General features: G+C 36.4%; 3 protein-coding genes and 1 pseudogene across 3 annotated transcripts; 2 read left to right on the top strand and 2 right to left on the bottom strand.

The window, feature by feature from the left end:
• Positions 1-1622: 1622 nt before the first annotated feature.
• Positions 1623-5958, top strand: LOC110761549 (uncharacterized). The gene is made up of 2 exons (XM_021964032.2): positions 1623-4099; positions 5462-5958. The coding sequence occupies exon 1, from the start codon at positions 1736-1738 to the stop codon at positions 4091-4093; it is 2358 nt and encodes a 785-aa protein (XP_021819724.2). The 5' UTR covers positions 1623-1735; the 3' UTR covers positions 4094-4099; positions 5462-5958.
• A 3257-nt stretch (positions 5959-9215) lies between these two features.
• On the top strand, positions 9216-12184 carry LOC110761558 (uncharacterized). The gene is made up of 2 exons (XM_021964042.2): positions 9216-9756; positions 11503-12184. Exons 1-2 carry the CDS (start codon positions 9394-9396, stop codon positions 11713-11715), a joined length of 576 nt encoding a protein of 191 aa, XP_021819734.2. The 5' UTR covers positions 9216-9393; the 3' UTR covers positions 11716-12184.
• A 1064-nt stretch (positions 12185-13248) lies between these two features.
• On the bottom strand, positions 13249-15319 carry LOC110761544 (disease resistance protein Roq1 pseudogene; annotated as a pseudogene).
• A 4673-nt stretch (positions 15320-19992) lies between these two features.
• Positions 19993-24278, bottom strand: LOC110761542 (TMV resistance protein N-like). The gene is made up of 5 exons (XM_088244974.1): positions 23755-24278; positions 22519-23611; positions 22131-22406; positions 21011-22036; positions 19993-20877 (listed from the first exon to the last, which is right to left on the bottom strand). Exons 1-5 carry the CDS (start codon positions 24261-24263, stop codon positions 20014-20016), a joined length of 3768 nt encoding a protein of 1255 aa, XP_088101100.1. The 5' UTR covers positions 24264-24278; the 3' UTR covers positions 19993-20013.
• Positions 24279-25978: the final 1700 nt, after the last annotated feature.

Here is a 25978-nt window from a genome sequence, read left to right as displayed (position 1 = left end):
AGAAATGCGGCAGTCGTGACGACAAACCTGTAGGACCTTGTATAAACCTTAGCCATTTGGGATGGAAATGGCATTGAGTAAAAACTTAAGGGCTTGTTTGGTATTCAACTTGAATCCATCTTTTTAAACTCAAAAACAGAATTTGAGTACAAAACAAAGAAAACCTATTTGGTAGCCTTATTTTTAAAAACTCAAACTCAAGAACAACTAAAAAACACCCCAATTATTAAAAACAAATAATATATGTTTTTTTAGTTTTTTTTCTAACAATTCATAAGTTCTCAAATTTTTAAGATTTGAAAACAGTTTTCAAGTTGCATACCAAACAAGTTTTTGAATCTTAAAAATAGATTTAAGAACTCATTTTTTTACGAAAAATCAAAGTTTTTGAGTTCCCTATTTGAATAGGATACCAAACGCCCCATAAACCTTTCTCTTCCTTATTCATTCTCTCTTCCTATTATTTCTTATTCTATAGGTATGGGTACCTACTAATCTTTCATGGCTTCTCTCTCTTTCTCTCCTCGCTCCCTCTCTCCCCAACCATCCAATCTATTCAATCGTAACCATATCAATTGAAAAAGAAACCAAGAAGCAAGAGAATAAACATAAAAATACGATTGTGCCTATTAAAGAGAACGTAAAAGTACTTTTTGACCCCCTAAATTGACATAAATGATCAACACTGCTAATGAAAGTAGAATTCATGGACAACATCAACCATTTTTACAAATTTGAGGACAAAAATACAAATCAAGTCTAAGTTTAGGGACTATGGCAACTAAAACACCTAACTTATTGTATTTTGAAATGTTGTTTTTTCATTTATTACTTATTGTGAGCATGTGCCAATTGAGTTTTTTTTTTTCCTTTGTTGGCACTAAAACTAGATGGGTAGTAAGTAGGCCAACTTAAAGATGAGGTGGATGCTGAAGGTGAGGACCCTCAGTATGTAAGAGCATTTGGTAGATAAATGGACATGCATACAGAAGACAAATGTACGTGGTTCACCCTTATAATGGGCTACGTCCACGGAGAAGTATGTTCTCATTACGATAATATTGTATACAATGCACATAGGGTTTGACCCAAGGAGAAGAGGAAGAATACCGAAGGCTGAGGATTCAGCTGAAAGCCAATGATCCGTGGGATTGTAAATGGGCTCATGGGTAAGCCCATGAAGCCCAAGTAGCTTGCTCCACCCTCCCCCCCTTCTTGAAGGGGAGAGGTCTCCTTTTATAAAGAAGGGAGAGTCCCCTCCTCTTGTGTTTTGTCGATGTGGGACTCCCTTTCCTTTGGCTTGGGAGTGTTTGGGGAGTGCTTGGCCAGATATTGTACAAACATCTTTTAATATTACAAAATATAATGGGTAGTTGTGTTTTATAAAAATAAGACCCATTATCTGATTTTGTTTTTGTTTTTAAATTTAATATATAAAAAAAGTGTGAATTTATCATATTATTCTTATTATTTGCATTAACTAAGGGTATTTTCTGGTATTTTGAATTTTTTATCATTTTTTATCTTTTACTTTATATATATAGATTATTTACCTTGCTTTTGATTTTTTTATTTTTTTTTTAAAAAGAAAAAGAAAAAAAGAGAAGCCTCCTCTTTAACGCAGAAGACCACCATCTACGGATTTTTCTCAGTCTTGTTCTTTACCTGCCTCTGCTCTGTGTCTATGTGAGCTTCAGGATAAAAAAAAAAAAAATTAAGACCACCATATATCACCATGACCAGCCCCCCTGAAAATCCTGACGTGACCATGACCCCAGTTGAAGAAGAAGTTCCTCAACAAAACCAAAACCTTGATTCTGAATCTCATTCCCAATCTAAAACCCTAACCCTAGAACCCACTCAAGACCCAGAAATCCAACAAAACCCTCTTCAATTGGATGCAAACAAACCCAAACCAGAGGAATTTCCCGTCCGATCTCCTCGTAGTACTACCATAACCTTCTATCGCCGAACAGGAACGAAGCGAAAGAAGTTGGGCCAGAAGCGAAGAGCTGCTGTTGCAGGAAAGAAGTCTGAGCAGAAGCTTCAGATTCAGAAAGAATCCCTAAACCCCATTCCGTTCGTACCCGTCAAAAGTCTCGACTTTGAGAAACACGAGAAGCTCCTCAAATGGCTGAACTTGTGGGATTTCGTTCATATCGACTTCGATCGGACTATTCGAGTTGACCTTCTTGCCCAATTGATCTCCCACTTCAACCCTAACATGCGGGGTAGCTATGTCAATGAGGTCAAGATTATGGTCAACCGGGCCGACTTGGCAAGGGCCTTGAAGCTGCCGGTAAAGAAGAGTGCAGTGGCGGATGGCGCTGAGGAGCCTCCCGCCGCTTCCGAGGAATCGATAGCTTTCATCGAAGAGTTTGTATCGAATTGGGTGCTTTTGCACGAGGATACGTGGATGATGCCGAGCGAGGTTTTGAATTGGACTAAAGCAATCAAAGAGGGGCACTTTGGGAAGGTGGATTGGGCTGGTTTGATTTGGTTTATGGTGGAGAAGGAGTTAGCTCAGGCGCCCAAATTGGGGGATTGTTACTATGCGTCGCATTTGCAGTGTTTGATAAAATCGCAACGTGAGGAGTTGTTAATGGTGAAAGCACAAGAGCCTACGGTTCATGTTGATGTGGATGTGGATTTGGATGTGGATGTGGATGTGGATGTGGATGCGAAGGAGGAAGAGGAGGAAGATGAAGAGGATGGTAATGGGGATGTGAAAATGGGTGGGGAGAATGGTGTTAAGGGATTTGGATTGGAAGAGAAAAACATTGAATTGTGTCTTGGGCAAGAGAGTGTGGATAGAGCTGATGTTGGGCAAGACAATGTGGAGAGCGCTGATGTTGGGCAATACAATTTGGAGAGAGATGATGTTGGGCGAGATAATGTGGAGAGAGACAATGTTGGGCAAGAAAATCTTGAGTTTAGTGTTGAGAAGGAGAATGTAGGGGTTGAGGATGCAATGAATTTTGAAGAATGTAAGGTGGAAGAGCATGGACCATGGCTTTTAGATGGGAAGAGTAATGTAAGCGAACCTTGTTTGCAGCGGTGTAATAATCTTGGTGAAGTTAAGAGTTTGGGTTTTGGGGAAGAGGGACAAAAAGGTATGGAGGTTGGAGGAGTAGAGGAAGAAGGAAATGAAGAGGAGGAAGAAGGCGAAGAGGAGGAGGAAGAGGGAGGTTTTCATCTTTCACTCAAGGGTATGCCATTAGAGGGGTTGCCTTCAGGTAGTCTTATTCAGGCAATGGAAGCTGCACAAATTCCTCTTAGTTCTGGTATGTCAATGCGAGATCATTTCTCCGGGGATTTTGTTTCTTCAAGGGATGATAGCCGAATGCTTCCTGGTAGTTCCTCACTCTTTGGAAGTGGTCTCAAGAGAGAGCTTATCCACGAGAATGCCAACTCTCATCACCCTCTCAATGGTAATAAGCGGTTGAGGATTGATGGCCCTTGGGATGGTAAGCTGTCTGGTGAATTTGAGACTTGTATGGAGCAAATGCAGCACTGGATGGAAAAAGCTAGAATGGTGTATGTGGAGAAAGAACAAGCTTGCGAGGAATCTACTGTTCACCGGCAGATGTTAATGGATGGATTGCAGCAAAGGGATGAGATGATTGATCACTTGCATAAGGCAAAGGCTGAAGAGCAGCAGAAGAGAGAAGTGGAGGTGTATCGTCTTGAGCGTGAGCTCTATGTAATGGGAAATCTCTTGGATGGCTATAGGAAGGCTTTAAAGGAAACACAAAAAGCATTTGCTGAATATAGAGCACGTTGTCCACAGGCAGATGAGCCACTCTACAGGGATGTTCCTGGGTCTGGGGGCCTTGTTTTGAGCACCATGGAATTGGAAAAGCAACGCCTGAAGAAAGAAGAAGAAGAGAGGATGAACCGTCAGTTGATTGAAAAAAAGATTAGAGACTTTGAAGCTGGGTGGATTAGCAACTTTGAAGCACACCACAAAAATGTTGAATTATTAAGTAACAGGTTGCCGGATGTAGAGAATGAAGTGAAACTTCTTCATGAACGGCTTGCAAAACAGAGGACTGCAAAAGTAACAGAATCTGCCCCAAATGATACAGAATGATGCATGGTAAGTCATCAATTTGTGTTATCAATGTGTAAAACATATATAGCTTTAGTTAGTTATTTGATGTGACTTTGTCCTCATGTTGTGATGCAGTATCCCCATACCTTATAATCAGACAAAAGCGTTAATATCTATATGTAAATCTGGGATCATTCTATTCTTTTTAATTCCCAAACTTGATTCTCACGGTGTCTGGATTTTGGGAATTTTCATATAAATGATAACATTTTTCGAACTTTTCTTGCATCTATATATCACTGTGTGATGGTATTGCATCTATATATCACTGTGTGATGGTATGATCTTACTGCAGTTTGACTCTATAGTCTATCTTTGGAATGAAAAGAATAGATTGGACCATGGCGCAAATCTACTTAATCTTTTATAGTTCTTCTACACCACTGCAATCCTGGTTGCCTTGTCTAACTACTTATATTGGATAGGGAAATTGTTCTGAGATCAGATCAATAGGTTCAGGTATGGGGGTGGGACACGATGTTGTGGGGAGGAGAGTTTCTTCCCAAGGAGAAAGATGCATGTTCCAAAGCCCCTCTTAGGTTAACCCCCTTTTTATCTGGACATTAACCCCTTGGTGGATCATCTTTTGGTGCATGGTCCGCTGGCATGGGGATGGTTGTGGCTTTTGCTTTGCTTGGAGTTCTTGGGTGATCCTGAAGAGAACAAAGGGGTCTTCCTTTGAGATTCTTGTCATGGAAAGTTTAAGAGAGAGAGAGAAGATTCATTGAAGAATGTGTCCGGGTCTTATATATTTCTCCTACTGTTTTGGCAGGTGTTGACAGTCAAAAGAAAAGAAAGTTTCAGTTAATATGCATCTATACTTGTTTAATCAGTGTAGTGGAAATTATGGATCCAGTGGTGGTGGTAGGGTGGTAAGGTGGTAGTGTTGGCCCCTTCACCCATGATGATGTCAATTTCCTAATTGGCATTGGACTTTCTTATACAATCATCTCCATCATATAGGCGGCATCATTTGTAGTGATGGTTTTGCTGCCAATGCTGTGCCCAGAAAATTTAGTGCTATTTGTCTTAGTATCTTCACTAGAAACCCCACTGAGTCATGGAAAAGGCTTTATACCTATAATAGTTTTTGCTTACATACAAGATTGTGAGCTGCTTTTCTTTACTAGTGCATTGGCATATGAGACATTGTATGAGCTTGCATGTGTGTTCACTGTACACATGCACTGCACACTCAAGCACTGGTGCCTGAATCCAAGTGTCCCAGTAATTCATTTATGGGAGCACAAGAGGTGCGGGAATTGTGTTCATGAGGTGTTCATTCTTTTATTTTCATGAATCTCTTGTTATTTTCAATCACTTTTACATGTGATGGTTTTTTGGCAGGCTGGAGAGTGTTCAGTTCTGCAAACACATGCCACAAGCCTGGTGCAAGTTCGGACAGGATGGGGAGGAGGCGATATACGTACGGAAGATCTGTGCACTGTTTGTAGTTGACTCTAACGTTTTGCTTTACTGGTAGTCTGCTTTATATTAGAGGTATAACTAGCTTATATGGTATCCGTAAATATATTAGGATTTTATGCTTATCTTTGTTGGCCATAATTTCAATTTGCGTAACATTTGAAGCATGCATGCCTATAGGTTAGTGAACCAGCGAAGGTCTCTTTTGAAAATATATTTGGTTTCGATATCAGTCATGTTTGCAGGGTGGTCTTCGTAATGGCCTTTAAACTCAAGTATGAAGCCATTGAAGCGGATCTATCTGGTCTGCTGGAACTTGTAATTATACCTACTGATCATACTTGTGCCTTAAGTTAGTAAGATTGGCTTTATTATGCTATTCATTGTGGTGTTTATAAATCAGAATTTTTCTATTCTCATCTGCTGGCCTGCTGTGCTGCCTTTTAAACCTTGGAGAAGACCTGTTTGAATGAAGTGAGAACAGGATTTTGGGCCAACCAAGGCACTTCTTAAATTTTAGTTTTTTGCAAGTGTATTTTTTATTTATTTTTAAATATAAGCAATAGTTTAAATTATTCTAAATTAAACTAATCTACAGGGAGGGGGATTCAAATGTGGGTGCAAGGCGGGATCACTGACTTCGGCAATTGGCCTAATCCACATCTTCTGTAACTGGCCTATGAATGGTGTCAAGTTCGAATCCCTGTGTTATATTAACAATGCATGTGTGAGAAACCTCCCCTTCGCCAATATCACTTATATAAAAAAAGAAGAGAGTGAACTGAAAATGACACAATTTAAGACTCGATGCAATTGAAATTTCAATATTGGATAGAGCGAGCAAGCAAGAAAACCAACATAATGAAACGTCCCGTATCCCAGGGACATTACAATTTGCAAAAAGAGAAACTTTAATCAGAGCATTGAATAGAATAATCCGTTTGCACATAAATGAATTATTTGGATTTAATTCAATTCTGTAAATTGTTTCCTTCCAATGTGAACCAAAACGGAATTAGAAAACAGAAATTTGAAATAGAAGTAACTCAAAAACGAAAACAAAAAACAAAATGAGCATTTCCTTCCAAGTCCAACTCTCTGATTCTTCGCACCATAAAAAATACAAGACATCAAAGAATGAACTGGTAACATTAATCTGAAACTGAAACTGAAACTGAATCTGGACAGATGACGAATTCATTGATTTTAAGATGCAAGAAAAAATAATAAAAAATTGGGGTCACCATATCCAATGGATTTTGGGTTCGAAAAACAGAAAATGGATTTTGAAAACACTAATGAACGCCCCTTAAAGTCTTTTATCTATATATATAAAGCAAAAGGCAGAGAATGGTGAAATATTCAAAATGCCATAAAATGTCATTGGTTAATTCAAACACTAGCCTCTCCGCACGCGCTTCCGCGTCTGCAAGAGGCTTTTTTTAAAAAAAAAAATTAAAATTAAAATTTATTTTAGAATTAAAAAAAGATAATGGGTAGTTGTGTTCCATAAAAAGAGGATCCATTATCTGAATTTTCTTTTAATTTTAAATTTTTTTAATATGAAAAAGTGTGAATTTACCATATTATCCTCATTTAATTAATAATTTCAATTCTTAATGTTTGCATTAACCAAGGGCATTTTCTGGTATTTTGAATGTTTTACCATTCTCTGCCTTTTGCTTTATATATATAGATTAAGAATTGAAATTATTAATTAAATGAGGATAATATGATAAATTCACAATTTTTCATATTAGAAAAAATAAAAATAAAAACAAAATCAGATAATAGGTCATACTTTCATGGAACATAACTATGCATGTGCCAAGGGGCTAGTCTCTACTACAGTAAAGCCATGCCAAAAACAATTGGGGTTACATGCTTCACTAAAAAAAAAATTGACAAAAACACCGCTCAAACACAAAAATAAAAAAAAAGGAAAAAGAAATATAACTTATGTGAAATTCATATTTATATTCACATGGACATTATTATAATTTAAAAAAAATAAAGAATAAAGAATAAATAAAAAAGAGTAAATTAAGACCGGCATAATTAACTAACATAGTAGTAGAAAGAATCCATGCTGCATCTAAACTTCAAATGGTTTAGCTTTAACCATATTAATGGTTTACATTATTGGTTGAGAGAGAATCAAAGTAGATTTACCAATGAATCGTGAAATGCTATGGTTCTTAAATATTTTTTTTTTCAGAAGAAATTCGTAGAATCATGCACCTTTTTTTTCCTAATTATAATGAAAAAAATGTAGTTGGTTGGATCCATCATATTCTTGAAATAAACAACTCCCACACACTCCCTTTCCAAAAAAAATTCAACACAACAAGCACTACGCTCAGATTTATTGGATTTGTCAAGGGAAAAACAAAAATTAAGCCAAAATAATATTAGGAGTAGTGTCATGAACTTCTGTGACTAGTTTCACTTTGAGCTCTCAAGGTAGTCCTTGTGTTGGCCTGTGTGTTAATTGAGGAGCCTTTTGAGTATTTGTTTACTGTCTGGATCCCACCAAATCGTTCCCCATTTGGGATTTGGGGCTGTTTGTTAGGGTTTTATTTATCAGTTGTATGAAAGGTACACTAATATCTATGTATGCTATGTAAAGTGATATTTTGTATTTGTTTAGGGTTTAGGGTTTCTCCCTTTATTTTGCATGTTTTCTTTTTAAAATAATTTAGTTTGGTTTTGTAATTTCCAACCACGAGACTCCTAAATGTAAATTGTCAAGTCTAAAATCTCTAACTTACTTTGGTGATCAGTTCTCTTGTTGCTAATTGCAAAATTTATAAGAAAAAAAATGCAATACAACTCAACAGGACATAATCCCAATCATGTGCGGTCCGAAAATAATGATGTGAATTTAAAATTCTGCAAATTAGAGAAACAAAATAATATCCATATGTCGAACAACTATAACGATTAAAATCTTTTATAACCGAACTAGAAAGAATGACAATTCATTTCGACATTTCACATATTTTCATACTATCAATGTAATTTCGTCATTTTAATAAAATATCTTATAATCTACAATATTGATAAATGATTAACAAAACTAGCTTCTTCACAACACAAGAGGCCTTTTTCAATCACGCTCAAGAGTCTAGAATTGAAAATATTTTTATTTTTTGTAATTTTTCTGGGTGTTTGTAAAGCTTATTTTAGTCGATGAAGTCAAGGGCCTTTTTAATCATTTTACTCTTATTTCCTGTCAATTTGCTCCTCGGGAATGTAATCAGGTTGCTCATCTATTGGCTAAGCAGGCACTTCTGACTCAGGATTTCAAAGTTTGGTTAGAGGATGGTCCTTTATGGATTTCTGATGTTTTGGCCAGTGACAAATTATTTTCTTAATTATTTTCTGCTGGATGTGATGTAGTGGTACTCTTTTTCCTTGACTGGATTTTCCCCATTTGGGGGTTTTTAAAGGCAAGGTTTTAATGAGGCCACATTTGTTACATTATTAAGGTCCAGTTTTTCTTTGTACTATGACATTGTTGATTCAATGAAGTTATCTTACTTTGATCAAAAAAAAAAAAAAAAAGTAAAGCTTATTTTAATCACGAGTATTAAATAAGCGAAATAGAGTATTTTGGTGGTAAAGCCGCTTATTTCGTTCACCAAAAAAAAAAAAAAAAAAAAAAAAAAAAGCCGCTTATTTCCAATCAGCACCAAAGTGAAACAGCCTGCTCTGGATATTGTTGTGCGCGTTGACCTCTTTATTCTTCGCGGGGCCTCCGCTCTTCGTCTCCAAGCACAAAATCTATAAATAGCACAACACAAAACTCGGATCCATATTCACAGAAAGAAAATCAAAACCCAGAAACAAAGATGGACGACAAAGAAGATACCAACAGAGTCGGCGAAATCGAGGAATCGGACCCGAAATCCGACAGGTCATCCCGGAATCCGAATCCGAATCCGAAAACCGCGAGGACGAAGGTTCCAGAAGTGGAGGTCTACTTGTATCGGCGAGGCAAAGGCCCGATCGACACGTTCAGGACGAGCCTCGGGGGTTGGGACCAGAACCAGTTGGAGGTCCGAGACATTCTCGACAAATACGGCTTCAAATCGCTTTATGCTTTCAATACCGGGTCCGGTCGCGGCGTTCCGATCCGGTTTAACCCCAGGAACGGCAGGTCTATGCTGGCTTATAAAGATGGATCTACGGTTCACATTGACGGAGAGCCCAAGGTACTTCATTTCTATATCTTTTTTTTTTTTTTAAAATTTATGAAAACCCAATTTGTGAAATTAATCGAAGTAAGTTTCTGTTTAGTTGCCGAGAAAATTTGGTTGCATTGGGTAGAAATAAATGTAACTTTAATGTGGTCATAAGAGATACTGAATTTGAGTGTGAGATAGAATAGATAGAGAAGTGTTTGACATTTAATGCAGAATTTTTCATATTGAGAATGCTTTATTAAGGCAATTTATATTTTCATGGTTTGCAGCCTAAGCATGGATATGATTTTGACTATTGAGTTCACCTAAAGAACTCGCCGGATTCATCTTATAGGTTTTGATCATTTATATGATAGACACTGAGTTTTACAACCACATATTCCTAAACAGTAGGATTTCCCAGCATTTTTCTTAAAGAATTCTTTTTCATTTGTTGGAAAATTTGGTATCAAAGTAATAATTTGATCTTTCAAAATAAGACTTCGTCCCTTAATCAAGCCATTAGTCATATTAAATTTCTCTTCAGTATCAGGTATTAAGTAATGACATTCAGTTGGTTAAGAGCATTTATCCATACACGAGAGATCTTAGGTTCAATTTCCACTCCCTCAATATCACTTGTACCAAAAAAAAAAAGGCACAAAATATTGTCCTCCAATTTGGTTAGGTAAATAATAACCTAATAGCTGTGTTTAATCTAAAGAGGACGCTTGCAGTTCAAATTCTCTTTGCACACATGATGACGTACGATAACAGTCTGAGGTTTAGGTTGAGATATAAACAGTTATGTATGCCTATTTCAGCTTAGAAATATAAAAGAAAATTTAATGAAAAGACCCAAAAGAAATACCCAAAATTTGAAGTAATTTTGGATATTTCCATAGGAAATCCAGAGATACTGAAGAGAAGAGATTAGAGGCGAAGATGAACAAGCATGAGAAACAGCTGAGAGAAAGGGAGATGCATTTGAACTGAAGATATGCTGAATTAAACTCAAATATTGTATAACAAACATGAAAATCCACATATTTGGGACACAAGAAAACAATAGCTAAAGGAAGAACCAAAGATAGTAGCTCAAGACCACATAAGGAACTCTTACCCAAAAGTTAATTTAAAGATTCCATGAAGTTGATTTTCACAAGTCAAAACATGAAGCATAAATTTCATTTCGAAAGTTGAAGCAGCAACTCATAGGGAGACAATCCAAAATGGGTTCCTATAGTTCGGGGTTTCTTGGCGTTCATCTGACAAAAACAGGACCACTTTCCTAAAAGTCAAAATGGCAAAAGATCCCGTAAAGAACCTGCAGGATTCATCTTATAGGTTTTGTTCATTTATATCATAGACACTGAGTTTTACAACTACATATTCCTAAAAGAAATAGGATTTCACAGCATTGTTACGGTGGGTACTTCGCCTGTTTTTCATTTTTAGGGTCAGAAACTGTTGCTATTAGCACAGCACCACAGAAAGTTGTGCACCACATACTTTCTTATGTGTTTTTTGTCTATTTCATGAGCAGTCTGTTAGGATCTCCTGCATCTTTTGTCTTTCCACCCTCACATTTCCTTCTAAAAGGCAAATAATTGGATTTTCTCCCATGTAAAGGAATGCTCTGCAGGTGGACTGTTTACAATTTATTTGCCCCCAGATTCTTTGATATGCATTATGTTGCAGACAGCGGAATGTTGCAGTGACATGTGATATGTCATTTGGTGCTAGTTTTCCTACTTAATTCTTCTCTGAATGCAGGATTCCTTGATCCAACCGGTGACAAAAATCTTGCTTGGAGTAGCTGTTATAACCGTCTTGATAACCTTGGTTTTGAGAGATCCTCCACAGTGGGTCCAAAAATTGAACATTTCTGGCGGAAATTTTCCTCCTTGGATCATTGCTCTGGTGGTAATAGTTTTTCTTCGGATGAGGAAGAGAACCGGAGATTTGCTGAAAAAGTATGGTTGGTGAAAGGTGCCATTGATGCTTTCCTTTGTAAGGCCTTTTTGTTTCTCAAATTTTGTCAAAAAGAATTTGATTCAGTATCAACTGAATTTTGACGATGAAGCAAGTGATGCTCATTTGGACGTCGTCATAACTGAAATTGGTGACAAGCTGCACTGAAAGATAAATTGATTAGCAACAAACTTAAATTGTGTCTGAAATACCAAACCTCAGAAACAACATTCCTAAGATCATCTTGTTGCAACATTAAGATTCAAAACAATAGATTGATAAATGGGTGATTATCAACCGATGCATTATATAAAATGCATCCGGACGGTAAATTAACTGGTTTATAAATAGTTACATTAATTTTCAATTATTTTTCTATGTATATGGTGGTATTGTGGAATATATTTCTACTACTTGATGCCTTAAATACCTTTAGCTTATAGGACTTAATAAAACAGCGTAAAAGTGCTAGCGTTTTTCTTCACTTGGTACTTTGATTCAAGAAGTACATGCTCTTCTGCATTACAATCCTGCTTGGATCTATATTTTCTTTCTGCATTACAGTGACGTTAAAATCACTGTCAACTTTTGGATCCATAACTTCTGGTTTGAATTACATTGGATGTTTGTAATGTCATCCTCTGCTTTCGTGGAAATGTGAGTACATACATTTTGACTAGATTGACCAATTCTCTACTACTAATAACTAATTCATAAATCATGTAGTACCTCATAAATCCAGTTCTCCAAATATTTTAATAAAAAAAAGTTATTATAGTTTGTTTATTTCAAGATACAACTAGCACTGCCCAATTCTACTCAACATATTGACCATGGGGAAAAATTGTAATTGTAGTCTCAGGCGACCTCACTTATACGACGGTTTAATGAACCTCTTAGAATTCCATTATGTTACATAAGGTAATTTAAAACTTAGATATGCATAATTGAAGGAGATTGTACAAACTATCAAGGAGATGAAGTGAAGCAAACAAAGTAGGAATCCCGACAAAGCAGTTGATCGATTGCAGATACGATCAATTCTCAATGCTAAGCTTATGATTGAAAATTCTTGTTGGCTTATTCCATCCTGCACACAACAAAATAGAGGAGTTGAATTAGTAACGTAAGTTGTGTTAATAAGAATCAAACAATTATAACAAAGCTTGGTCTAATGAGCTTGTAGCTCTTGAGGTGCAAGTTTCATGCGAACCTGGCCAATAAGCACGCAACTACTTTTGATCAGCTCCAAATCCTGTATCAAGACCCCAAATTTGAGTTGACTACTTTTGATCAGCTAGGTCTAATAAAAAACAATTCAGTCTATCTGAACATACTTATGGTAAATGTATGGCTAGAAAAGATAGTGATGGGAACTTACTAATATCAATTGCGAGAATACCGTCATTAGCCTTTCAAGTATTTATGTGCAAACATTTGAGATGGCATATTATTACATGAAAAACAGTAGAATATATAATTAGCAACCAGAAAACTTAAACTTCTACTCTTTTCTTTCAAAAAATTCGTGAGATGGCATATGGTTAGTTATCTTACAATTCTTTCATCCCAGTGCCCAACTAGTTTGCTGTCCCGCATCTTAAGCGAAACTAGTTTATTCGGTTGAAAATTTGATGGGAGATATTTGGAAGAATACCAATTCCATTTCATAATTCTTAAGGAATTAGGAAGAATTCTGGGGATTGACATTGAAGAAATGATCACATTATTAACTTCAAGAAATTTCAGGTTAATCATCTTAGAGAATGCTTCACAATTCCAATCCGCCTTTCCAAGTTCTGCCATGCTTAAGGCGACGCCTTGAATTTTGTTAGTTCCCTGTAATAAAGAATAGTAAAGGACAAGTTAATTCCACATTTAAGTCTAATATTGAGTTTAAAAGAAATTATATTTCCTTAAAAAAAAAAAAATTGCTATTTTCTACATAACTTCTTACCGTATTGTTTATTAATACATGAATGATGTCATTAGGATGACACAATCGACTGCATCTACCGGGCTCTTCAGGAGACTCTTGACGAACAATTTTAAATGCCATTTCTTGTATCAAATCATGCATCCCAACAATGTTGTTTGAAATATCAATAGTTAAGAGCGACTTCTCAACGAGAGCATTTATCCCACCACAACGGTCACAACTGTCTAGTATTCAATTACTTTCTTCTTGTCCTTCCCCTTAAGGAAAAATGCAACATCGAGAAATATATTCTTGTTCTCCTCATCTAGTCCATCATAACTTATTTTGAGCAAATCGAAAATTGTTGACTCGGGAATTTTCCATAGCTTATCCAATTCACTTTCCCATTCATCTTGATCTCTCTTATACACAGAGCATCCCAAAATTTTAAGAGCTAATGGAAGGCCTCCAGCATAATTTACAAAGCACTTGCACAATTCCCAAAAACCTTCCACAGGCTCAAATTTTTTAAAGGCATTCCGACTAAAGAGCTTAAGAGCCTCATCATCATCTAATCCCTCTACCTTATATGATATCTCCATATCATGCTTTTTAACCAACCGTTCATCTCTAGTTGTAATGATGATTATACTCCCCTTACCAAACCAATCCTTTTCCCTAGCAAATTTCTCTAGTTGGCTTGATGCATTCACATCATCAGGAATGAGAAGAACCTTTTTATTACATAAGCAATTCTTACTGAAATAGGTCCCCCACTGTTCATCCCAAACTTGAGTAATTTGTTCCTTCAAGATCGGGGAAAGAAGCTATTTTTGTAGATCAACAAGACGATTACCTTCAGAAGCCTCTCTAACATTAGCAAGAAAGCAGCTAATTTCAAAATGAATAGAAATGCTTTCATAAACAAGCCTAGCAATGGTTGTCTTGCCAATGCCTCCCATCCCCCATCACCCTACAAAGCGAACATCATCTGTAGGATCTAAAAGCAAATCCATTTGCTCACTAACTCTGTGGAATCTAACAATTTGAATGTGCGATGCACTTTCCCCCACACCCATTCAACAATCTGTTCGATGAGCTTTCTTTCACACATACAAGGAAGAACAATGATTAAGTCAAAAGTATAAGCCATAGACATAACCCAAGTATATATGGAGAAGTTGCTTACTGATTCTTTGAATCTAACCCAGATAAATTGGCAACTTCTGTTAAAGCAGCTCTCTAGCGCTTCACCTTTTCTATGTCTTCCCTAAACCTTTTCTCATGCTCAGCGAACGCCCCTGCAAAACTGCTGCTTTGTTTTCGCACAACGGAGGGATCCACATTATAAAACACAGGCAGAACTGTGCCGTTGGATTTCATGCATTGGAGAATCTTTGTAAGTTCATCCAAGCACCCGGAAGAAGAAGCATAGTTTGGCGAGAGAACAACGATTGCAAGCCTTGATTCTTGGATTGCTTTGAGGAGCTCTAAAGAAATGGTTTTCCCTCTTTCAAGCTTTGGATCATCCTTGAATGTTTTTATGCCCCTGTGCTGCAATTCGTAGTATAAATGGGACACAAAGCTATTTCGAGTGTCTACACCCCTGAAACTCAAAAACACATCGTAGTTCCATTGAGTAGGAGCCGACTGATGAGCTGAAGGATGAAAAGCAGAGGCTCTCTGGGTGCTCAACGCCATTGACAATTTGTTGCTGCTTCTGCAAACACTACTCAATGAAAAATGAAAAGGATTGAAATTTGAAGATATTTTCTTTTTTAGGGGGTAAATAAAGCTGAGGAAAAATACGGGAGTTGAAGGAATATAAGCAACAAAACAAGTTTCGGGGAAATTTAGATAGTCTCGAACATGTATTTTTTCATGGTATTACTTTGTACTTCCAATTCAGCAGAGAGAAACGGAGTAATTCAACTCTAAAGAAACAATATGTACTGCACAACTCTAAAGAAACTAAAATTGCAAATGTTAATACAAAAATAATAGCTTATTGAGATAATACAAAAATAATACAAAAATACCATTTTGCCCCTACATTTAACAGAAAAAGTTAATGAAAATACCATTTTACGACTTAGACATTGAAAATAAATAGCTTATTGAGAATGCTATAGTTCATTGTGTCAATAAAAACCAAGCGATTATAACGAAGTTAGGTCTAATGAGCTTGTAGATCTTGACGTGCAAATTTCATGTGAACTTGGCTAATAAGCACGCAACTACTTTCCATCCCCTCGAGTTGATAAAAAATCATGCAACAAGCTTTGCTTAGAGCGTTTCCATTTGTCGCCCCCAGCCCTAGCAGGACAGGGCCCAAGCCCAAGCGCGAGCTTCCAGCGGGCCAAGCTTGCCCGGGCAAGCCGTGGGTCCCACGAGACAGGGCCAGCTCGCAGGCAAAACTAGCTCGAGTTGGAGCCTGAAGGCAGCTGACGTCAGCGCTGACGCCAGGCTGGCGTCAACCCTGACGTCCACCAACGGTAACACGCCACGTGGTGTGTTTTGGTCGCTCCAATCATTTTTTTCCCCTCAAATCAATTTTTTTTTATAAAAAAAAGTACCAAAAAATTCTGGGATTTTTATCTATAAATACCTACCAATGTTGATCACTTTCAACACCAAATCCTCACACATTTTCTTCTTCTTCTATTATTTTTCACTTTGTACACAAAATTTTCTTCACTTTCAATTTTCATTTTTATTCACCATCTTATGGCATCTTCCATCGAAGCCGGAGCAACATGGACAACCATGGAAGATGTTCTGTTGTGTGAGTCTTGGGTCCAAGTTGGTCATTGTCCGGTCATGGGCAATGAGATGAAACTAGTTCTACGATCTAACCATCAAACTAACTCTTAATTGTTAGTGAATACATTGTTTTGATGGCATACGCATTCTACGAAACTAGTTCCAACGATCTAACCATCAAACTTGTTTGTTTATACTTTGGGATCATACAAGCCAAAAATTGGAAAAAAAAACATTCAGAGATCAAGTAACGGGACAAAACATTTCGACGGTTAAAAACGAAAAATCAAGATTTAACGGTTATTTCAACTCTGATTTTGATGATTTTGTACAGCTACACTCCTTGACCCTATATGAATACAATGACTGCATTCGATCGTCAATTTAAAATATTTACACTAATGGATACCACAAAATCTTATGTTATATTTAATAAAAGTATAAATAAATTCTTAATTGTTAGTGAATATATTGTTTTGATGGTATACGCATTCTACGAAACTAGTTTCAACGATCCAACCGTCAAACTTGTTTGTTTATACTTCGAGATCATATACGCCAAAAATCGGAAAAAACAAACATTCAGAGATCAAGTAATGGGACAAAACATTTCGACGGTTATAAATGAAAAATCACGATTTAATGGTTATTTCAATTTCGATTTTGATGATTTTTTACAGCTACACTCCTTGACCATATATGAATACAATGAACTAATTCGATCGTCAATTTAAAATATATATTTTCTAACAAAAACCCAATTCGAACTACAATAATATAATTTTCTAACAAAAATCCGATCCGAGCTAAAATAATAAATTTAAAGCTACTTAATAAATATATATACCGTTTAATTTCTTAAGTGTTATGCATATAAAATAAAAAAACAAAAATAAATTGGTTTAGGTGACGAAATATTTGGATTACGTCATGCAAAGATTTTAAAAAATAATTATTTTATTTTATTTATTTTGGTAAAGACTTTGCGCGACGAATCACTCTTGGTAGCACAGTACTTTGCGCAATGAAGTTTAGTAATTGGTCACGCAAAGTCATGCAAATATTTTTTAAAATAATTTATTTTAATTTATTTATTTTTGTAAAGACTTTGCGCGACGAACCACACTTGGTAGCGCAATAATTTGTGCAACAAAGTTCAGTACTTCGTCGCCCAAAGTCATGCAAATATTTTAAAAAATAATTTTTTTATTTTATTTATTTTTGTAAAGACTTTGCGCAACGAATCACACTTGGTAGTGCAATACTTTGTGCAACGAAGTTTAGTAATTGGTCGCGCAAAGTCATGCAAAGATTTTAAAAAATAATTTTTTTATTTTATTTATTTTTGCAAAGACTTTGTGTGACGATGTTTTGTCGTCGCGCAAAGTGACTTTGGGCGACGATTGTGTTTCGTTGCGCAAAATTTAGTCGTGTAAGACTTTTAGCGACGAAGTTTTGGCTTTCGTCGCGCAAAAGTTGGTCGCGCAAGGGTTTTTTTTTACTAGTGATTACCGTCGTCTTTTAAAATACGACGGTTTTTTGATCTACCGTCGTTGTTTTATGGTCGTCTTTTGTACTTTTTGTAGTAGTGACCACATACTTTCTTATGTGTTCTTTTGTCTATTTCATAAGTAGTCTATCCGGATCCCCTGTATCTTTTGTCTTTCCACCCTCGCATTTCCTTCTAAAAGCCAAATAATTTGATTTTCTCTCATGTAAAGGAATGTTCTGTAGGTGGACTGTTTACAATTTATTTGCCACAAGATTCTTTGATATGCATTATGTTGCAGACATTGGAATGTTGCAGTGACATGTGATATGTCTTTTGGTACTAGTTTTCCTACTTAATTCTTCTCTAAATGCAGGATTCCTTGATCCAACCGATGACAAAAATCTTGCTTGGAGTAGCTGTTATAACCGTCTTGATAACCTTGGTTTTGAGAGATCCTCCACGGTGGGTCCAAAAATTGAACAGTTCCCAAAAATTGAACATTTCTGGTGGTAATAATTTTTACTCGGATGAGGAAGAGAACCGGAGATTTGCTGAAAAAGTATGGTTGGTGAAATGCGCCATTGATGCTTTCCCTTGTAAGGCCTTTTTGTTTCTCAAATTTTGTTAAAAATAATTTGATTCAGTATCAACTGAATTTTGATGATAAATTGGTTCTGAAATACCAAACCTCGGAAACAACATTCCTAAGATCATCTTGTTGCAACATTAAGATTCAAAACAATAGATTGATAAATGGGTGATTATCAACCGATGCATTATATAAAATGCATCCAGACGGTAAATTAACTGGTTTATAAATAGTTACATTATTTTTCAATTTTTTTTTTCTATGTATATAGCGGTATTGTGGAATATGTTTCTACTACTTGATGCCTTAAATGCCTTTAGCTTATAGGACTTAATAAAACAGCATAAAGAGTTCTAGCTTTTTTCTTATCTTGGTACTTTGATTCAAGAAGTACATGTTAGCTAAATCTGCCTCAATCTTGAATGTTTGAAGTTTTATGCTCTTCCACATTACAATCCTACTTGGATCTCTATTTTCGTTCTTAATTGTATATATAAGACAATGACATTAAAATCACTGTCAACTTTTGGATCCATAACTTCTGGTTTGAATTACATTGGTTGTTTGTTCGGCCCTCAGTTGTGCTTGATTGGGTTGTGTTTGTTGCATACTGCCTTTTAGCCTGGTTGATCCAGAATAATTTTTTGTAACTTTAATATACACTATAGCATATGTAGTAATGTCAGTCTTCTTATAGCTCCAGAATGATTTCCCTAGTGTGAAAATGTCATTCTCTGCTTTCGTGGAAATGTGAGTACATCATTTTGACTAGATTGACACCTACAACTCATTCATAAATCCAGTTCTCCAAATATTTTGATAATAAAAAAAGTTATTATAGTTTGTTTATTTCAAGATACAACTAGCATTGCCCAATTCTACTCAACATATTGACCACGGTGAAAAATTGTCGTCTAAGACGACGCTCGCTTATATGATGGTTTAATGAACCTCTCAGAATTCCATTATGTTACATAAGGTAATTTAAAACTTAGATATGCTAATATAAGAGAAGATTACATAATTGAAGGAGATTGCACAAACTATCAAGGAGATGAAGTGAAGCAGACAAAATAGGAATCCTTACAAAGCAATTGATCGGTTGCAGATACGCTCAATTCTCAATGCGAAGCTTATGATTGAAAATTCTTGTTGGCTTATTCCATCTCAATGCGAAGCTTATGATTGAAAATTCTTGTTGGCTTATTCCATCTTGCACACAACAGAATATAGCAGTTGAAATAGTCATCTAAGTTGTGTCAATAAGAATCAAACCATTATAACAAAGCTAGGTCTAAAGAGCTTGTAGCTCTTGAAGTGCAAATTTCATGCGAACCTAGCCAATAAGCACGCCACTACTTTTGATCAGGTAGGTCTAATAAAAAGTCTATCTGAACATACTTACTGATTTGTAGTATGTTAACAGATACTTTGTTCAAATGAATGGCAAATGTCATCCACGAAACAGTAAGTGATGAATCTAATGGTAAATGTCTGGCTAGAAAAGATACTGATGAGAACTTACTAATATCAATGGTGAGAAGACCGTCATTAGCCTTTCAAGTATTTATGTGCAGACATTTGAGGAGGCGACGTTTTTAACAAAGGTCGCAAAAATTTAGCTGCTCTTTTAAGAATCACAGTTTTTATTAAACTTTTCAACAATAGCGAAAAATAAGAGGGTGCAAGGCCTAAGTAGGAAATCAAAGTGGTTACCCTCCAAATCAAAAGTCCTATGCACCCCCATTGTTCGCTATTGTTGAAAGATTTCATAAAAACTGAAGTTGCTGAAAAGAGGGAGAAAATCTTTACAAGTTTTGTTAAAAACCATTTGGAAAGAGCATAGGTTTTGCGGCAAAGAGATTTTTGGTGAGAGCTTGCACTTGCATCAGCTGAATTGTGAGGAGAAGTAGCTTTTGTGCTGATGTTGATGGAGTGGTTCATCATCATGATTTGGTTGAGTTCTTCCATGTCTTGCTTGTGCACCAAACGTAACCCACACTTCTTTATGCCTGAGCAATATATTCTGTCCGAGGGGCAAGAAAGAACGTCATAAAAAGTTTGGAATGAAATCTTCATCTGACTGCATTTTTTGTCGACTCCATAATGATATACACAAGATACCCAAAGGTGAGGTGACACAAAATGGCCTTTTTGAATGTAATCACTACTCACAGGGGCACCTTCTCCTAAGCGACATTCAATTTGAAAATAGGTAGAAATGTCATAAAGCGGATTTGGGTGAACCACAGGGGCACCTTCTTCTTCAAAGACAGCACAAAAAGCAATCCAAATCGACGTGGTACATGGAGGTAGCTCCACAATTAAGGAATCTCCTACACTTTGATTATTGAACCACTCTGGAATTCTACTTCCAGGTGTTACAAATTGCAAAACGCGAATACACTTGGGAATCTCCAATCCAGAGCAATACTGAGCAATCGAGAGAGAATTGATTAAAGGTACCTGTACCATGTATAGGTTAGTAACTTGATTATTTATTATTATTATAGCAAACAAAGAGAGATTAGAGAGACAGAGAGAGAACCTCAACGAATCTCCGATCCAGAGCAATCTTGAGCATTCCAAGTATTATACTATCATCGCAGCCATCATTCTCAACCAATCCGTAGCAATTCGCACAACTCAAGTTAACATAACTTCCGTTTTTTATGCTCAACTTTGGAAACATTTTTAAGGAAGTGCAATTGTCTGTGTCTATTCGAATAACGCAGAAGCCTTCATTATCAACCAATCCAAAGCGGAGATGGGGCAATTGTTGAAGCCTTTGGCACCCATCCACGAAAAATGTCACAAGCTTAGGAAGACATCCAATGCTTGCAGGAAGGCTAACAAAATTGTTTCGACTAAGGACTAATTGTTCTAAAGAGGACAAGCAGCCAATATCAACGGGAATATCCCCTTCACAAAGACCACAATCACTCACAGTCAAATACTTCAAAGACCATAAACCATGTAGCGAACCCAACGCAAAAGCCTTTCTTTGGAGGCCCCCCCAAAACCTTGATTTTTTACGCTCTGATTTATTAGGCAGCATATTGATCTTTGAATCGGGCCACCAGTAGATTTTTGGGCGTTCGTCACTGTAAGAGCATCCATCTGCCCAGAGCCCTACAAGAGACTTCAAATTACAAATTTCACTCGGAAGACCCAAGAGATTTTCACAATTGCCTATGTTCAGAATAGTAAGGCCAACAAGACGTCCAATTGATGAAGGTAATTTCTCAATGGGTGTCCCGTTTAAATTAAGAGTTGACAAATTTTCCATTTGTCCTGAAAATTCTGGAATCTTTTTCAGTTTTGAGCAACTTTCAAGACTGAAAGACACAAGAGAATCCATTTCTACCTCACTTGGAAGACTCTTAACACTTTTGCATCCATCTAATATTAATTTTGTAAGCCATTTGAGATATGCAATGGACGGGTGAATCTCAACTAAATTCTCACACCCTTCAAGATTCAACACCTGGAGTTCTGGAATGCCAGTGAAATTTGGGGTTGTTGCCAAGTTTAGAGACCAACTAAGGTCCATGTATTTCAAATTGGGCAAGTCCTGTACAATATTACATGAAAAATAGTAGAATATATAATTAGCAACAAGAAAACTTATAGTAGAATATATAATGGCATATGGTCAGCAATCTTACAATTCTTTCATCCCAGAGCCGAACTAGTTCACTGCACTGCATCTTAAGTGAAACAAGTTTATTCGGTTGAAAATTTGATGGGAGATATTTGGAAGAATACCAATTCCATTTCATAATTCTTAAGGAATTAGGAAGAATTCTGGGGATCGAGGAAATGATCACATTATCAACTTCAAGAAATTTCAGGTTAATCATCTTAGAGAATGCTTCACAATTCCAATCCGCCTTTTCAAGTTTTGCCATGCTTAAGGCAATGCCTTGAATTTTGTTAGTTGCCTGTAATAAAGAATAGCAAGGGAAAAGTTAATTCCACATTTTAGACTAATATTGAATGAAAAAGAAATCACATTTATTATAATAAAAAATTGGTATTTTCTACATTTCTTACCGTATTGTTTATCAATACATGAATGATGTCGTTACGATGATACAATCGACTGCGTCCACCAGGCTCAGTTGACTCTTGATGAACAATTTGAAATGCCATTTCTTGTATCAAATCATGCATCCAAACAATGTTGGTTGAAATCTCAACAGTTAAGAGCGACTTCTCAACGAGAGCATTTATCCCACCACAACGGTCACAACTCTCTAGTATTTCAATTACTTTATTCTTGTCCTTCCCCTTAAGGAAAAATGCAACATCAAGAAATATATTCTTGTTCGTCTCATCTAGTCTATCAAAACTGATTTTGAGCAAATCGAAAATTTCTGTCTTAGGAATTTTCCGTAGCTTATCCAATTCATTTTTCCATTCATCTCGATCTCTCTTATACACAGAGCATCCCAAAATTTTAAGAGCTAATGGAAGGCCTCTAGCATAATTTACAAAGCACTCAGACAATTCCCAAAAACCTTCCTCAGGCTCAAATTTTTTAAAGGCGTTCAGACTAAAGAGCGTAAGAGCCTCATCATCATCACCTAATCCCTCTACCTTATATGATATCGCCATATCATGCTTTTTAACCAACCGTTCATCTCTAGTTGTAATGATGATTATACTCCCCTTACCAAACCAATCCTTTTCCTTAGCAAATTTCTCTAGTTGGCTTGATGCATTCACATCATCAAGAATGAGAAGAACCTTTTTATTACATAAGCAATTCTTAATGAAATGGGTCCCCCAGTCTTCATTCAAAACTCGAGTAATTTGTTTCTTCAAGATAGGGAAAAGAAGCTGTCTTTGTAGATCAACAAGACGATTACCTTCAGAAGCCTCTCTAACACTAGCAAGAAAGCAGCTAACTTCAAAATGAATAGAAATGCTTTCATAAACAAGCCTAGCAATGGTTGTCTTGCCAATGCCTCCCATCCCCCATATCCCTACAAAGCGAACATCATCTGTAGGATCTAAAAGCAAATCCATTTGCTCACGTGTAAACTTAATTCCCACTAACTCTGTGGAATCTAACAATTTGAATGTGCGATGCACTTTCCCCCACACCCAATCAACAATCTTTTCAATGAGCTTTCTTTCACACCTACAAGGAAGAACAATGATTAAGTCAAAAGTATAAGGAAGAACAATGAACAATGAACAATGATTAAGAACAATGGTCTAAAGGTACATCAAAGTGAAAATTGGCTTACGAAAAACCCAAGTATATATGGAGAAGTTGCTTACTGAATCTTATTTGAATCCAACCCCGATAAATTGGCAACTTCTGTTAAAGCAGCTCTCCAGCGCTTCACCTTTTCTATGTCTTCCCTAAACCTTTTCTCATGCTCAGCGAACGCCCCTGCAAAACTGCCGCTTTGTTTTCGCACATCGGAGGGATCTACGTTAAAAAACACAGGCAGAACTGTGCTGTTGGATTTCATGCATTGGAGAATCTTTGTAAGTTCATCCAAGCACCAGGAAGAAGAAGCATAGTTTGGCGAGAGAACAACGATTGCAAGCCTCGATTCTTGGATTGCTTTGAGGAGCTCTGAAGAAATGGTTGTCCCTCTTTCAAGCTTTGGATCATCCTTGAATGTTTTAATGCCCCTGTGCTGCAATTCGTGGTATAAATGGGACACAAAGCTATTTCGAGTGTCTACACCCCTGAAACTCAAAAACACATCGTAGTTCCATTGAGGAGGAGCTGACTGATCAGCTGAAGGATCAGAGGCTCTTTGGGTGCTCAACGCCATTGGAAATCTGCTGCTTCTGCTGTAAACACTACTCAATGAAACAAGAACTTCGCTAATTAAATATTCAAAAATCCAAATACTCAACTGAATATTTGTAGAGTATTTTCTGGTTTTCACTTAATCTTTCATTACTTACAATCAACATATATATACAAGTTCCTAAAACATTAATTATAAAGTCAAGCCCACAATGTTAGGCACCTAAGGTCAAGCTCCCAAATTATGGTAGGCTACCAACCTAGTCAAGCCCCCAAACATTGTAGGTGCCAAACATTCCACTAATCCTCATTAATTGACTATTGCTAACAACGGTTTCTATTGTCAGCTATCTCCAACGTCAACAATGGGAGTCCAAGTCTTTGTGCATCAATGAGTCATTTCTTTTGCTTTTCAATGAAGAAGAAAGAGGGCATCATTTCATTTCTGACAAGTTCTTTTGAGTGTGTCGTCAGGCCAATTATTTGAAGGAAGATTCACTATTATACCCAATATAGGAGCCCAAATTATAAAAAAACTCTATATGAAATGGACTTTAGAAACACATCCAAAGTCCATTTACAACATAACAAAAAGGCTTTTAACTTCTTTTAAATTACAAAACTACCATTGATTTCTTAAAACAAACCCAACCCAAAAACTCATAAAAAAACCCAAAACACTTAATAGGGTATCAAAGTAATTTAATAATCAAAATTAAATTCAATAGGGCCAGATGTCTTTTTTTGGGTTTTTTTTTTTTTGTTTATAAAAATTAAATGGTGTAGGGTTTATTCATAGTTTTAGTGCTAAGAATGGGTATATGACTAAATATCTCTTATTTGAATGGTTGCTTTTCTTGGTGTAAACTGTGGTGAGATTTTTTATTTTTTATTTTTTGTCACACGATAGGGAAAAACTGTGATGTGGAAGGAAAAGGCCATTACTTGATCTTTTCAGCCACACAATGTCTCCAATGAGAAAGAACGGAAGGAACATACGAAATTTCATGGAAGTTCCCTCTATGAAATGGGTTTTCTTTTATTTAGCTTTACTTTTATCACCCTCTCTAGGATATTGTGATCGCTAAAATGAACCGAACATATCTATGGTATATGTAGTAATGCCAGTCTTCTTATAGCTCCGAAATGATTTCCCTAGATTGAAAATGTCATCCTCTGCTTTTGTGGAAATGATTTCCCTATCGTTTAACATAAGTTGTGTCAATAAGAACAAAGCCATTATAACAAAGCTAGGTCTAATGAGCTTGTAGATCTTGAGATGCAAATTTCATTCCAATTATTTGAATGGTTGCTTTCTTTGGTAAACTGTGGTGAGATTTTTTATTTTTTGGTCACACGGTAGTGAAAAACTGTGGTATGGAAGGAACATGCATTTTTTTTGTCAATAAAAAGGCAATTACTTTTTTTTGTCAATAAGAGACCACCACGTCGAGGCATCATTGTTATCCGCTCCGTAGGAGTGTGCTACTATCACTCTGTACATTTTATTTTTTCCCGGGTTGTAAACTTAATCTTTAGTTACTCTGCTTGCTCGTTTTGAGTTTGGGTAGAAGGCATCAGGGACGGTACTAACAAGCTAACCTGGGCTATAGCCCAAGAGACTTATTTTTTTTAAAGACTAAAATAATACCCTAGCCTAGGCCAATCTTATTAACTAATCCCCACTAGGCTGGCTGACCAACTAAAAAAAAACCCAACACTCTTATCGATCAGCTG

This window comes from Prunus avium, chromosome 8, assembly GCF_965620075.1.
Source record: "Prunus avium chromosome 8, drPruAviu1.hap1.1, whole genome shotgun sequence".
In the NCBI taxonomy this organism is placed as follows: Eukaryota; Viridiplantae; Streptophyta; class Magnoliopsida; order Rosales; family Rosaceae; genus Prunus; species Prunus avium.
This window is presented reverse-complemented; position numbering and strand designations above follow the sequence as displayed.

Excerpts from the sequence above, each read along its gene's own strand:
- LOC110761549 (XM_021964032.2), top strand. The coding sequence starts at position 1,736 with ATGACCAGCCCCCCTGAAAATCCTGACGTGACCATGACCCCAGTTGAA.
- LOC110761558 (XM_021964042.2), top strand. The coding sequence starts at position 9,394 with ATGGACGACAAAGAAGATACCAACAGAGTCGGCGAAATCGAGGAATCG. Across the intron at positions 9,757-11,502 it reads ACATTGACGGAGAGCCCAAG|GATTCCTTGATCCAACCGGT; the intron begins GTACTTCATTTC and ends CTCTGAATGCAG.
- LOC110761542 (XM_088244974.1), bottom strand. The coding sequence starts at position 24,263 with ATGGCGTTGAGCACCCAAAGAGCCTCTGATCCTTCAGCTGATCAGTCA. Across the intron at positions 23,612-23,754 it reads TTGGATTCAAATAAGATTCA|GTGTGAAAGAAAGCTCATTG; the intron begins GTAAGCAACTTC and ends TCTTCCTTGTAG. Across the intron at positions 20,878-21,010 it reads TGGATCGGAGATTCGTTGAG|ATTCCCAAGTGTATTCGCGT; the intron begins GTTCTCTCTCTG and ends TCTGGATTGGAG.